The 15,933-nt window shown below is 44.5% G+C and overlaps 1 protein-coding gene across 1 annotated transcript in view; it reads right to left on the bottom strand.

Moving 5' to 3' along the window:
- Window positions 1–15,933, bottom strand: part of arhgef33 (Rho guanine nucleotide exchange factor (GEF) 33) — a 66,812-nt gene that overhangs the window by 37,505 nt on the left and 13,374 nt on the right. The window contains exons 4-7 of the mRNA XM_070891036.1: window positions 15,534–15,673; window positions 12,323–12,583; window positions 11,239–11,368; window positions 4,548–4,686 (exon numbers count right to left, since the gene is read on the bottom strand). Coding sequence (XP_070747137.1) covers window positions 4,548–4,686; window positions 11,239–11,368; window positions 12,323–12,583; window positions 15,534–15,673 — 670 coding nt within the window. The remainder of the gene's footprint in view (window positions 1–4,547; window positions 4,687–11,238; window positions 11,369–12,322; window positions 12,584–15,533; window positions 15,674–15,933) is intronic.

Below are 15,933 nucleotides of genomic sequence, written 5' to 3'. Positions count from 1 at the left end.
GGGAGTGGTTGAAGAGAATAGTATCGATGCATTTAAGGGGAGATTGGACAAGCATTTGAGGGAGAAGGGAATAGAGAGTTATGCTGATAGATTTAGATGAGGAAAGACGGGAGGAGGCTTGAGTGGAGCATAAACGCGGCATGGACCGGTTGGGCCAAATGACCTGTTTCTGTGCCGTAGATCCCATGTAATTCTCTGTAAATCTTAAGATATTCCCACACCAACTATCATTAACCGACCTGCTGACATGTTATCTGTCATGTGTGGATGATAGCAAACCAGGGTTTGAATCGTGGAAGTGTGAAAAAAATCAGCTTATCTTAAAACTTTCTGTCTTAACAGCAATGGACAGTGGGAGGAACTTGTACTTGGTTCTGTCAGCCTCCAGTCCCACCCTCTAACTGATCTGATTGGTTCAGGCAGCCTTCAGTCCCACCCTCTAACTGATCTGATTGGTTCAGGCAGCCTTCAGTCCCACCCTCTAACTGATCTGATTGGTTGATGTTGACAATCTCCCAGTGATAACTAATTTTTGGTCCATTTGCAACACCTGATTTCTGATTGGTCCCCTTGGAGGACAAGACACAAGTCTCTCTGGAATGTATAATTAGATCCTGCCTGCCTACATAATCAGTTACTTTGCAAAGTATATTTCGAGCCATTCTGACTGGGCTGGTCCAGACAGAAACGAGCTCACACAGAATAGGCAGGGCTCAGCACCACCATCCCCCACTCCCCACTGAGTTCCTCACCACCCATCCCTCCCCTCCCTCCTAGTTCCTGACCTCCTCTCTAGAGGTACTTCTCTCCATGGATGGAGGGAAGATCAGTGACTCGATTTTGCTGTCAGGCAAAAAAGAAAAGGAGGACTTGGATTTGCATAGCATCTTTCCCAACTCCTAATGACCAGTTATGAAGCCATAGCAGAGAGCTGGGAGCAGCTTACTTTGGCATATCCTTGGTTAATGATTGGGTAAGGAGGGGCAAGAGAAGAAAACTATTTTTAAAATGGGAGAGAAGTTATATTTAAAAGTCCCAACCCCTAAAATGATTATCCTTTGGTTTGATGAGCACTGATTTTTTTAAATGTTAATTATCTTTGGAGAAGAAAAAAGTGAGATAATCTGGAAAGTGTTCTGTTATAAAATTTCTAAAAACAGATCTCAGTAATTAAAATAATACCATTTCAAGGTTAATTGCAGTTTTCCTTAAAACATAAATCCTACAAGGTTTGCTCCCGTGAGGCACCGCATTAGCACATTGCTGAACCGCCCCAGGGAGTGGATTCTCCTGTGCGATTTCTCACGAGGTGAGTTCCTGATCTCAGCCAAGCTGCCTGGGAAACAAATCAAGCTGAGAGGAGGTATTTCCATAAAGGGATCGGAATTGGAGGAGGCATCAACCAAGACTACTCTGACATAGAAACATAGAAAATAGGTGCAGGAGTAGGCCATTCGGCCCCTCGAGCCTGCACCGCCATTCAATAAGATCATGGCTGATCATTCCTTCAGTACCCCATTCCTGCTTTGTCTCCATAGCCCTTTATCCCTTTAGCCGTAAGGGCCATATCTAACTCCCTCTTGAATATATCCAATGAACTGGCATCAACAACTCTCTGCGGTAGGGAATTCCACAGGTTAACAAGTCTCTCATCATCTCAGTCCTAAATGGCTTACCCCTTATCCTTAGACTATGTCCCCTGGTTCTGGACTTCTCCAACATCTAACCTGTCCGGTCCCGTCAGAAGTTTATACGTTTCTATGAGATCCCCTCTCATCCTTCTGAACTCCCGTGAATACAGGCCCAGTCGATCCAATCTCTCCTCATATGTCAGTCCTGCCATTCCGGGAATCAGTCTGGTGAACCTTCGCTGTACTCTCTCAATAGCAAGAACGTCCTTCCTCAGATTAGGAGACCAAAACTGAACACAATATTCCAGGTGAGGCCTCACCAAGGCCCTGTACAACTGCAGTAAGACCTCCCTGCTCCTATACTCAAATCCCCTAGCTATGAAGGCCAACATGCCATTTGCCTCCTTCACCGCCTGCTGTACCTGCATGCCAACTTTCAATGATTGATGTACCATGACACCCGGGTCTTGTTGCACCTCCCCTTTTCCTAATCTGCCACCATTCAGATAATATTCCGCCTTCGTGTTTTTGCCACCGAAGTGGATAACCTCCCATTTATCCACATTATACTGCATCTGCCATGCATTTGCCCACTCACCTAACCTGTCCAAGTCACCCTGCAGCCTTTTAGCATCCTCCTCACAGCTCACACCGCCACCCAGCTTAGTGTCATCTGCAAACTTGGAGATATTACACTCAATTCCTTCATCTAAATCATTAATGTATATTGTAAAGAGCTGGGGTCCCAGCACTGAGCTCTGTGGCACCCCACTAGTCACTGCCTGCCATTCTGAAAAGGACCCGTTTATCCCGACTCTCTGCTTCCTGTCTGCCAACCAGTTCTCTATCCACGTCAGTACATTACCCCCAATACCATGTGCTTTAATTTTGCACACCAATCTCTTGTGTAGGACCTTGTCAAAAGCATTTTGAAAGTCCAAATACACGACATCCACTGGTTCTCCCTTGTCCACTCTACCAGTTACATCCTCAAAAAATTCTAGAAGATTTGTCAAGCATGATTTCCCTTTCATATATCCATGCTGACTGCTTTCCAAATGCACTGCTATTTCATCTTTAATAATTGATTCCAACATTTTCCCCACTACTGATGTCAGGCTAACCGGTCTATAATTACCCGTTTTCTCTCTCCCTCCTTTTTAAAAAGTTGGTGTTATATTAGCTACCCTCCAGTCCATAGGAACTGATCCAGAGTCGATAGACTGTTGGAAAATGATCATCAATGCATCCACTATTTCTAGGGCCACTTCCTTAAGTACTCTGGGATGTGGACTATCAGGCCCCGGGGATTTATCGGCCTTCAATCCCATCAATTTCCCTAACACCATTTCCTGACTAATAAGGATTTCCTTCAGTTCTTCCTTCTCACTAGACCCTCGGTCCTGTAGTATTTCGGGAAGATTATTTGTGTCTTCCTTCGTGAAGGCGGAACCAAAGTATTTGTTCAACTGGTCTGCCATTTTTTTGTTCCCATTATAAATTCACCTGAATCTGACTGCAAGGGACCTACGTTTGTCTTCACTAATCTTTTTCTCTTCACATATCTATAGATATCTGATGTGTTTAGCCACTGGTTCAGAGACACAGGTTACTTGCTCTTTCGCTCACTTGGGGATGTTACTGGGGAACGTCACCTCACATAAGTTGAAAGGAGAAAAATATTTTACAAAATAACAACAGAGACATTCTCCTAATACAGTAAATGTGATGAAAATGACACCAAACTTTAGCAAAGGCCGCAGTATGCTGATATACAAATATTCTTAAATCTTAACTACTTATCTCTACTGTAGCTGCCTCCATAGTACTTCAATATTTCGCACCTAATTTTCTTACTACAAATATAAGTGTACAGATGAACATATTTTTGTTGTTCAATTATCTGTCATCTATAATAACTTATTCAGCAGTGGGGCTGGGAGCAATTTCATAAACTCCCTTCAGACCCAGAATTCACTATTGAGAATGTTCGAAAAATGGTTTGGAGAAGCAAAGAGAACGAGAATGATGGGCGAGCAGGACTTGGTGCAGGATCGGATACAGGCAGCAGAGTTTTAGATACACTGAAGTCTGTGGAGGATGAGGCCAGGAGATTATTGGAGTGAATGAATAAACACACAAAATGTTGGAAATGCACAAGTCTGTCTGCATCTGTGAAGGAAAAAGACAGGTAACGTTTTGGATGCAAGACCTGTCAGTATTGTTTGGCGAGTTCATTTAGTTTTCCAGTTTCATGACTTATTGGAACGGCAAAGGTTTTAACTGTTACTTAGCAGCAGATTTGCCTAGGGTCGCCAGTTATGTTCCTCGTCAGGATATGCACCATGATATTAACACATTACTATTAAAGTTAAGCAACCATCAGGAATAGCTTTATTACCCTAATTACCAACTTAAACACCGAAAGCACAACGTTACTTAATATAAATTAAATTAGAAGTTTTGTCCTGTTTTATCTTTCTGTGAATCTCTTCCTTGTTCTACTGTTTTTAAATAAGGTTCATCTTATTTAGACTCTGTCTTTAACTTACTTTCATTCTTCTATCTTAGCACTTTCATTTTCCATTTTAAAGGTGATGGAAACCTGCTCCAGAAAGGGTTTTACTGGATTAAAAGGCCAATGAAAAGCCTAGATTGTGGAAGTTAATACGGGCAGCATCACAACTGAGCAGCACCCCAGCAGTATGGATATGGTCTGGGATCCCGGCAAAAACAGAACGCTTAAGAAAACACCCATACTGCACCTCACAATATAGCTCAGACACATTGCTATATATAGACAGAAAACATGCTTCACTATTTATTTACCAATAAATCACATAACCCACTCTCTTTTGGAAAAGCCATATTTAACAAGCTAGCTCCTACATCTAACCCGCCTAGCTTTACATTTACCTCGTCATTGTCCAACAACTTCATGAATATGTCTCCCACAATGCCTTGCCACTGCCATCTGTACAGCCTCTCCTCCAGAGCACAAAGTAGAGCGGTATGAAGTTGGGTGAGGACTCTTAGGGAACTGGGTAAAATATTACTGCAAAGACAAGGTGATCAAGGAACAATTGATCAAAACAAACTGTCACCATGTAGCGTATCACAGCTTAAAACTTTCCCCACATTACAACAGTGACCACACTTCAAAAAGTACTTCGTTGGCTTTAAAGCGCTTTGAGATGTCCGATGGTCGTGAAAGGCGCTATACAAATGCAAGTCTTTCTTACTTCCAGTGCAGGGAAACAGCCAACTTTTGTCTCCATTTAACGTCAGCTTTTGAAATCTACTGGAATTACTTTGGAAATTTCAGTCATCTCAAACCTGTCAGTTTGGTCCAGCTTTCCCGCTTCCAGTATTTCCTCTGAGATACCGGTGGGCTTTATAGTAGATTTTATTAGTGTACTTAAGTGGCAAAGTGAGACATTCTTGAGTTTATAAGGCATTGAATAGCTCCTGTATTTCTTATTGAGAAACTAGGGTGATGGCTCGTGGTCAATTGTTTACCACTAATGTTAAAAAGAGCAACAAAGAAAATATATAAATCAGGAATTAATAGTTAGGTTGATTCCAAACTTGGGTCTGAAGCATTAAGATGATGATTCCAATAAGAACATAAGAAATAGGAGCAGGAGTAGGCCATACGGCCTGTAAGAACGAAAAACCTTAATTAGGGGTAAAGTAATTCGGTGTAATTAAAATACAAAGTAAGAAAGACTGAGAATTATGTTTAAAATGCGTTCATGGGAGAATAGCTGAATTAGGTTAAAACATAGAAGGTTAGAGGAATTCTCTGAGGAGATAACATTTATGTAGACAGCTCACAGTAATAATGGGAGAAGATCGCAATGTTCCAGTCACATGAGATAACAGACACAAGGCCTCTTTTAAGCAGAGTATAACCAGATACCTGCAAAGGACAAGTTAGCCTGGGAAGACGTTCCCAGAAAAGTAACACATAACCTACAGGGGCTTTTCCCAAGCAACAGTCGCCAGAACTGAATGTACCAATGGAATCATTAGAAATCACTGTAACCAATAGAATCGTTAGAAATCACTGTAACCAATAGAGTCATTAGAAATTACTGTAACCAATGATATTGCCTGTAACCTGTATTAACCAATGTATTAGCAGCAGGTGGGTGGGGACTGGTGGCAAATAACCAATGGAACACTTCCCCACGTAGTTCCACCATTTTGACTGTATTTGAACTGTATAAGAATGTAACTGCGTAGCTTGTCCCATGAGATCGGCGTTGAGAGCACTCAGTAACAGTACTGATGCGGCTGGATCTCCCTTGATTAATCAGGTTTTAATAAACAACTCTTTTCTCTATAAAAGACGTTTCGTGTGTGTGTTATATTTTTAATACTCCACAACACGGCCCCTCGAGCCTGCTCCGCCATTTAATATGATCATGGCTGATCCGATCATGGACTCAGCTCCACTTCCCTGCCCGCTCCCCATAACCCCTTATTCCCTTATCGGTTAAGAAACTGTCTAACTCTGTCTTAAATTTATTCAATGTCCCAACTTCCACAGCTCTCCGAGGCAGCGAATTCCACAGATTTACAACGCTCTTAGAGAAGAAATTCCACCATATCTCAGTTTTAAATGGGCGGCCCCTTATTCTAAGATTATGCCCCTAGTTCTAGTCTCCCCCATCAGTGGAAACATCCTCTCTGCATCCACCTTGTCAAGCCCCCTCACAATCTTATATGTTTCGCTAAGATCACCTCATTCTTCTGAATTCCAATGAGTAGAGGCCCAACCTACTCAACCTTTCCTCATAAGTCAACCTCCTCATCTCCGGAATCAACCTAGTGAACCTTCTCTGAACCTTCTCCAAAGCAAGTATATCCTTTCATAAATATGGAAACCAAAACTGTACGCAGTATTCCAGGTGTGGCCTCACCAATACCCTGTGAGACTTCCCTGCTTTTATAGATAAAGATTAAGGGAGAACATAAGAACATAAGAAATAGGAGCAGGAGTCGGCCATTTGGCCCCTCGAGCCTGCTCCACCATTCAATAAGATCATGGCTGATCTGATCATGGATTCAGCTCCACTTCCCTGCCCACTGCACATAACCCTTGACTCCCCTGAAGTTCAAGAATCTGGTAAGGAGTCCCACAGTTATGAGAATGAGGAAAAATGAGTTACAGTGAAAAACTGTGTTGGCGATGTAGGGACGATCACTTGGAACAATGGAACCTTAGAAAGAACAAGAGAAGAAAGTTCTAAGGACCACTGACCATAATATTATAGTTGTAAAGAATAGAGAAAGAAAGACTTGCATTTATATAGCGCCTTACAAGACCACAGAACGTTCCAAAGCGCTTTACAGTCAATGAAGTACTTTTGAAGCGTAGTCACTTTTGTAATGTGGGAAATGTGGCAGCAAACTTGTGCACAAATTTGTGCTGTTTGTGGGTGCAAGCTTCCACAAACAGCAATGAAATAAATGACCAGATAATCTGATTTTGCAGATAGACAGGGTATAATGAATAAACAGTGGCTGAGGGACTAATTAGCACAAAGCCATTTATTCATAAATTTTCTGCCATGGCATTATATGTTTTGAGATTTTTCATTCAGAGAGATGGAGAAATCCTTTCGACAAGAATTTTACAAGGATACATAACTTGCTATGTTGCAACTTCGTTTTTACATCAACGATGTGATGACTAATTGCTTGCGGACATTTTGTGCTACTACCTAGAGGTTTCCGTAGATGTAGCAAAATTCTAAATGCCAAATTTCTCTCCCACCTCTGAAGGGCTATCAGTTATTGCTGCTTTTAGTACCATCATTTCTTAGAATTGAACTGATTGAAAGGGAATTGATTTAAAGAGACAACACAAATGTGCCCAGAATGAAGTTGTATTCAGCTTTACGTTTACTTCTGGTACTGCAAAGTTGTGACCTTGCCGTAGTGTGGTAACTTCAGTGGCTTACTCAATGATTTTTATGTTCCTAGCAAGGCTAAAAGGGACCTCATCAGATCTCGTGGGCACTTGCTATCTAATGATTACATTGCCAAACTCTCTTAATGGTGGAGTATTTACTTCCATGCGTTGGGCTCAGTAAGAGTGAGTCATCAGTGCATTAGTAGTAGACAACTACAAGAGAAATGCAGGGAACAGCACCAACCCTTGTACATGGCCTTCTTTGACCTCACAAAGGCCTTTGACACTGTCAACCGTGAGGGACTATGGAGCGTCCTCCTCCGTTTCGGTTGCCCTCAAACTTCTTTCCCAATCCTCCGTCTGCTCTACGATGACATGCAGGCCGTGATCCTGACCAACGGATCCATCACAGACACAAGCCACGTCCAGACCGGGGTCAAGCAAGGCTGCATCATCGTACTAACGCTCTTTTCCATCTTCCTTGCTGCAATGCTACATCTCACCCTTAGCAAGCTCCCCGCTGGAGTGGAGCTAAATTATAGAACAGATGGGAATCTGTTCCACCTACGCTGTCTCCAGACCAGATCCAAGGTCATCCCATCTTCTGTTATTGAACTACAGTACACAGATGGAGCTTGCGTCTGCGCACACTCGGAGGCCAAACTCCAAGCCATCGTCAACACCTTCACCAAGGCATACAAGGGCATGGGCCTTACGCTAAACATCCGTCAGACAAAGGTCCTCAACCAACCTGATCCTGCCCCCCGGTTATCAAAATCCACGGCAAGGCCTTGGACAACGTGGATTATTTTCCATACCTCGGGAGCCTACTGTCAACAAGGGCAGACATTGACAATGAGGTCCAACACTGCATCCAGTGTGCCAGTGCAGCCTTTGATCACCTGAGGAAGAGAGTGTTTGAAGACCAGGACCTCCAATCCTGCACCAAGCTCATGGCAGTAGTGATACCCATCTTCCTATATGGCTCAGAGATGTGGACTATATGCAGCAGACACCTCAAAACACTGGAGAAGTACCACCAGCACTGCCTCCGCAAGATCCTGCAAATCCATTGGCAGGGTAGGCGCACCAACGCCAGTGTTCTCGCTCAGGCCAACATCCTCAGCATCGAAGCATTGACCACATTCGATCAGCTCCATTGGGTAGGCCACATTGTCAACGTGCTTGACACAAGACTCCCAAAGCAAGCGCTCTACTCAGAACTCCGACACGACAAGCGAGCCCCAGGTGGGCAGAGGAAATGCTTCAAGGACACCCTCAAAGCCTCCTTGATAAAGTGCAACATCCCCACTGATATCTGGGAATCCCTGGCCAAAGACCGCCCAAAGTGGACGAAGAGCATCCGGGAGGACGCTGAGCTCCTCGAGTCTCATCGCTGAGAGCATGCAGAAACCAAGAGTAGACAGCGGAAAGAGCGTGCGTCAACCCAAGCTTCCTGACCACCTTTTCCTTCAACCACTGTCTGCCCCACCTGTGACAGAGATTGTAAGTCCTATACAGTGGAAGCAAGTCATCCTCGACTCCGAGGGACTGCCTATGATGATGATGAGCAGTAGAATGACTCAAGGCCAATGTCCAGGGTAGCAGTTGACTGAACCATACCAACTCGGTCAGTCAAAGCACCTCCATTTAGAACAAAATGTGTTTCCTGTCATAGTGTTTGGACTTTTATATAAGCTTGTCTAATACCAAAGGGAGTGCTGATGTGTTGTGGACATGCACATAATGAGAGAGGATTTTAGTCCTTCCTACAACGGAGTGACTGCTGACAATGGACCGGAAGCATTTGCACATGCGCGCTCCGCATGCGTGATGTCATCCATTCATAACTTCAGCTTATGCTCACACACTGCTGCAAGCCTCACGGGGTTTGGGGTCTGGGGACTGGGCATATTGGAGTAATTGGGGGTAATTTTAACCTTATGTTCCAAGGCTGAGATAGATAGATTTTTGGAGTCTAGGGGAATCATGAGATATGGGGATAGTGCAGGAAAGTGGAGTTGAGGTCGATGATCAGTCATGATCTTATTGAATGGCGGAGCAGGCTCGAGGGGCCGAATGGCTTGAATCCTGCTGCTATTTCTTATGTTCTTATGACCACAATCTTTTCTCCCGACCACAATCTCGCCCTCACCATAATCTCTCTTTTCTCCAACCACTATCTCTTCCCCCCCGCAAACCCACCCACTAGGATCTCTTCCCTCCGACCGCGACCCCCCCCATCCCCACGATCTCCCCCTCCCTCTTCTCTGCTCCCCGGCTGCAGCCTTGAGCCGCAGGCTTTCCCCCCCAACGGGTCGGCTGGTTGTCGGGCAGGAAACCTGGTGAAAAACCGTAAAAGGTGTTAATTTTAGCAGGACATCCGGGAGGCCCATACATCCGGGTTTTCTACCTGGAACTCCTCCCATCCCCCCGCTACCTCCCCGCTTCCCCGTAAATGTCGGGGCCATTGAGTCTGGGGGTGACAGTGGCACGAATGAAGGTTTAAACACCAAATGGGCTGAGGGCGGGATAAAGGTGAGTAATCTTATGGAGACGGAAGTAGGCAGACTTTGTGATGGAGAGGATTTGAAGACAGAAGCTCAGCCTGGCATGGAACAGGATGCCGAGGTTGTGAACAGTCTGGTTCAGCCTGAGACAGTGGCCAGGGAGGAGGATGGTGCTGGTGTCAAGGTTGCTTCAGTATTCCCAATGTTTAGCTGGAGGAAGTTACGGCTCATCCAAGATGGGAAGTCAAACAAGTTGTCTGACAGCACGGAAGCAGTGGAGAGGTTGGGGAGGTTCGTGAAGCGTCTGGGGAGGTTCGTGAAGATGCACGATGCATTGAATCGTGCATGGTAGGGGGACAACATTGTTGGAACAACGGCGATGGAATCGGAACGTTTACGATTTTTCTGTTCCATTCATGTGCTTACTGTTATAAACTTAATTTGTGGGAGTATATTTGGTTATGTGAGGGCCCATCATGGCAGCTATATGTTGAATTTCTTTTCTACAATAGATTGGGAGTTTTTTGGTGGGCAAAGTATTTTATCCATATGATTGGTGAGATAATGGAAGTAGAAATAACCAATTGGAAAACAAATAAATGGAGACAATTTAACCAATGAGGAAGAATTAAATTGACAAAAAACTTTCAAGACAGCCACTGCAAAGGGCAAGTTTGGGTGTAATGAGAATTACTCATTATGGGTGGGGAGGAAGAGATGAGGCAAGACCACAAAGACAATTGCAGTGTTTACATATTTTATCAGTGAGCTGCTAGACTCATGAGAGTACATAGGAAAGCCCATAGAATGTCTTTCTATGTGTAAACTGCTGTTCAGGAACAACAAAGAGCCTTTCAGTAAAAGAATGATCAGGATCTATGACCCTTGCAGGTCCCAGAGGTGAGATGACCATATTTTAATCCCATGTGTTACTTAGGACTGACTGAGAGTATTCTAAAACAATTGAAATGTTATAGATCATGTAAACTCCTCTCTGATTTTATCCGACAGATTTTCGTGGTTTCCATTGGTGTGATTTTTTGGACACTGTTTCTGGTGCACACTGCAAGAATTCATTGATGATGAAAATAAAAATGAAAAGCTTTCACGAAATCCTCAAAGAGCACAAAACACATCTTAAGTCAATATTTCTGAAGGTTATTGCAAACTGTACCTCAAGTCTTTGCCATTGAGTACCACACTCTTTCCCCTCGCAGTAATGTTGGTCTTCAGAATGAATGAAAGATAGAGTGCGTATGTTCGTTCTGACTTCAGCAGTTCCACAGTGGCTTGCAGCCTTTCGACTAGAAAGTATAAAGCGGAGTATGGCTGATTGGAAAATGTGACTGGCTATATTGCTTGTAATTGTTTCACAGTTTGTACATTGCATTTAAATCATTTTCTCAAAATGTTCATAATCTTAGCCATGGTGCAAATAATTTATGCTGTGTTACAAAAAAAATTAATAGAATCACAGAAGGAGGCCATTTGGCCCATTGTACCTGTGCCGGCTCTGTGAACGAGCTCTCCAATTACTCCCACTCCCGTGCTCTTTCCCCATAGCTCTGCAAATCTTCCTGATTCAAGTATTTATCCAATTCTCTTTTGAAAGTTACTACTGAATCTGCTCCCACCGCCCTTTCAGGCCGCACGTTCCAGATCACAACAACTCTCCTTATCACCCCTCTGGTTCCTCTGCCTTAGAAAAATGTGTTTGCAGCTGAAACATTTTTTTTAATGATTTCCAATGGTTTTGTGAGTTTATCCAGTGAGTAGCCATTCAGATCGGGAAGGGCCCAAATTCAACCTCAAGTCTATGTTGAACTAGCTGATATTAGCTTGGGACACTACAGCTGTCCTCTGTGCTGCTAGGCCAGGGAAGGGAAATTGGCCTGGACTTTGCTCCTGATTGTTGCCCACCAGCCCTGATGAAAGTATGCACATGTGGACAGTGGCTGAGGACAAGATTGGGCTCCGCTGTGATGTTCCCCCATGATGAAATAGCTTGTTGACACTGTAAAGGTTCACCCACGAATAATGGCCACCGGTGGCGATGGAGCAATACCCGAACAAAGTATCTCAGCCTTCAGAAGTGAAGGGAGAAACTTAGCAAAGAACCTAAAAAAAAACTTTAGAGGAGGCTTCAAAACAGAAACCCAAACCAGTAGCATACATACAGACACAGACTGTGGCATGTTCACTTACAATACAAAGATTTTAAAAAGCCGTATCGATTATTTCAAACAATAAAATGTTACCCGGGTATTTTTCTTTCAAATGTTGAATGTTCTTGCTGTCTAGCTGACTTGTGAGATGATTGGTTTCCAATCCATTTTCTCGGGAAGCGTATCTGCTTTGGTTCAGTTCTTTGAAACTGTCTGAATACTCCTTCATTGTTCCTGTGTCAACAAGTTCCTGAAACTCTCGATCATTTCTCAGCACTGGTGATATCAACTCATGTCTTGGATGGGCATTGACAGGTGAGTTATGGCCTCCTTCCATGTCTGTATTCTGCACAACTAGCAAACAAACACATCCATTCAACGAGCAGAATGCACTGGCCATAACATAGAAACATGGAAACATAGAAAATAGGTGCAGGAGTAGGCCATTCGGCCCTTCGAGCCTGCACCGCCATTCAATAAGATCATGGCTGATCATTCCTTCAGTACCCCTTTCCTGCTTTCTCTCCATACCCCTTGATCTCTTTAGCCATAAGGGCCACATCTAACTCCCTCTTGAATATATCCAACGAACTGGCCTCAACAACTCTCTGCGGTCGGGAATTCCACAGGTTAACAACTCTCTGAGTGAAGAAGTTTCTCCTCATCTCAGTCCTAAATGGCCTACCCCTTATCCTAAGACCATGTCCCCTGGTTCTGGACTTCCCCAACATCGGGAACATTCTTCCCACATCTAACCTGTCCAGTCCCGTCAGAATCTTATACGTTTCTATGAGATCCCCTCTCATCCTTCTAAATTCTAGTGAATAAAGGCCCAGTTGATCCAGTCTCTCCTCATACGTCAGTCCAGTCTCAGGAAGACAGATGTCAAGATTGCCATCTGTATTCTGTGAACATTATCAACCTGGATCAAGCACCCAATCCTGGAGTCATAGTATAATTCCATTGTTTTTGGTGTACCTCATGGTAAGTTCCCAGTTGCCTACAATAAAGAGACTGTTAACAAAAATGAGAGTACATGGAACTGGAGGCAACCTGTTGGCTAGGATAGGGAATTGGTTAGGAGGCAGGAGACAGAAGATAAGAAATAGGAGCAGGAGTCGGCCATTTGGCCCCTCGAGTCTGCTCTGCCATTAATAGGATTATGGCTGATCTGATCATGGACTCAGCTCCACTTCCCTGCCCGCTCCCCATAACCCTTGACTCCCTTATCATTCAAAAATCTGTCCATCTCCACCTTAAATATATTCAATAACCCAGCCTTCACAGCTCTCTGGGGCAGAGAATTCCACAGATTTACAACCCTCTGAGAGAAGAAATTCTTCCTAATCTCAGTTTTAAACGGGCGACCCCTTATTCTGAAACTATGCCCCCTAGTTCTAGATTCCCCCACGAGGGGAAACATCCTTTCTGCATCTACCCTGTTAAGCCCCCTCAGAATCTTATAGGTTTCAATAAGATCGCCTCTCATTCTTCTAAACTCCATTGAGTATAGGCCCAACCTGCTCAACCTTTCTTCATAAGACAAACCTTTCATCTCAGGAATCAACCTCGTGAACCTTCTCTGAACTGCCTCTGATTTATACTCTGTCCTACAGTGTGGCTATTGTTTGGAGACCTGTAGCACACTCCCACCAGTGACTTTATAACCCTTATTATTTCTTATCTCCACCCAAACTGATTCTACATCTTGATCTTCTGAGCCAATATCAGTTCTCACTACTGCACTGATCTCATCCTTTATTAACAAAGCTACCCCACCTCCTTTTCCTTTCTGCCTGTCCTTTCAAAATGTCAACTACCCCTGAATATTCAGTTCCCAGCCTTGGTCACCTTGCAACCATATCTCTGTAATGGCAATCAGATCATACCCATTTATTTCTATTTGTGCCATCAGCTCATCTATCTTGTTACGAATGCTGCGTGCATTCAGATAAAGAGCTTTTAATTTTGTCCTTTTACCATTTTTCCCTGCTCTGACCCCACTTTCTGATGCAGTCTTGTGTGTATACGTTCTGTCCCTACTTGTCCCACTCTGGTTATCATTACCCCTATCGCTACCCTGCACTTTTGCCCTCTCCTTTCTCTTTGACTTTTTACATTTCCATTCACCTTATCCCTCCCCCCCACTATTTAGTTTAAAACCCGATCTACAGCCTGAGTTATTCGATTCACCAGGACACTGGTCCCAGCCTGGTTCAAGTGAAGAGGGAACAGCTCCCTCTTACCCCAGTACTGGGGCCAGTGTCCCACGAACCAAAACCCATTTCTCCCACACCAGTCTTTGAGCCAGGTGTTTAACTCTGATCTTATTTACCCTGTGCAAATTTGCCCGTGGCTCTGGTCGTAATCCAGAGATTATTACCTTTGTTGTTCTGCTTTTTAATTTAGCTCCTAGCTGCTCATACTCTCTCAGCAGAACCTCTTTCTTTGTCCTACCTATGTCGTTGGCACCCACGTGGACCACGACAACTGGATCGTCCCCCTTCCTCTCCAGGTTCCTCTCTAGCCCAGAGGAGATGTCCTTAACCCTGGCACCGGGCAGGCAACACAGCCTTCGGGACTCACGCTCTCGGCTGCAGGGAACTGTATCTATCCCCCTAATGATAATGTCCCCTACCACTGCAACATTTCTTTTTACTCCCCCCACTTGAATGGCCCCCTGTACCACGGTGCTGTGGTCAGTTTGCTCACCCTCCCTGCAGTCCCTGCCCTCGTCCACACAGGGAGTAAGAGCCTGGAACCTGTTGGACAAGAGCAAGTGCCGAGGCTCCTCCATCACTCCATCCTGAGTCCACATACCTTCCTCACTCGTAGTCACACCCTCCTGTCCCTGACCACGGGCCGAATTTGAATTATTTAACCTGATGGGGTGTGACTGCCTCCTGGGACACAGTGTCCAGGTAACTCTCTCCCTCCCTGATGTGTCGCAGTGTCTGCAGCTCGGACTCCAGCTCATCGCCACAGAGCCGTAGTTCCTCGAGCTGCAGACACTTGCTGCAGATGTGGTCGTGGTGGACCTCAATGCTGCCCACCAGCTCCCACATGCAGCAGCTGCGGAGTAGGGATAAATGAGTGTGTACTCAAATTGGCAGGATGTGGGGAAAGAGCAGGGAAGTGGGACTGATTAGATCGTTCTTTCAGAGAGCCAGCACAGGCTCGGTGGGCTGAATGGTCTCCTCCTGTGCTGTAAGATTCTATGACGTGGAGGAAGACAACAAAGATAAATGAAAGAAGTATAATGCAAATCCAACTTTACCCATAAAGGTAATGAAGTCAACCCTACCTTTCTGGAACGTGCTATGAGGAAGACTCACAGAGTAGCGCTTATTCAGTCTGGGTTCATAATTTACATACATTCTACATAAAGCTGGGTCTGCTGGATATTTCTCTCCTGTGTTTTGATCTTCCCAATTCCATGTTCTACTACAAAAAGAAAATCATGTACATCAATTCCTCAAGATTACTCATTTTACATCATTATTGTGTGAAGTAACAAAAAGCAATTTGAAAATACTACATGTGTCATAGATAATGACTATATGAGTGGAAGGAGCAGTGTAGGGGCCTAGCCCAGCAGGCTGAGGGGCCCCCGGCCTGCGAGCACCATCGGAGTAGGCCGGAGAGCGGAAGGAGCAGCGTGGTGGCACACCACTCCAGGGAGCAGCACGTGCTGGAGCAGGAGA

The sequence above is a fragment of the Pristiophorus japonicus genome, chromosome 9 (assembly GCF_044704955.1).
Source record: "Pristiophorus japonicus isolate sPriJap1 chromosome 9, sPriJap1.hap1, whole genome shotgun sequence".
Taxonomy (NCBI): domain Eukaryota; kingdom Metazoa; phylum Chordata; class Chondrichthyes; family Pristiophoridae; genus Pristiophorus; species Pristiophorus japonicus.
This window is presented reverse-complemented; position numbering and strand designations above follow the sequence as displayed.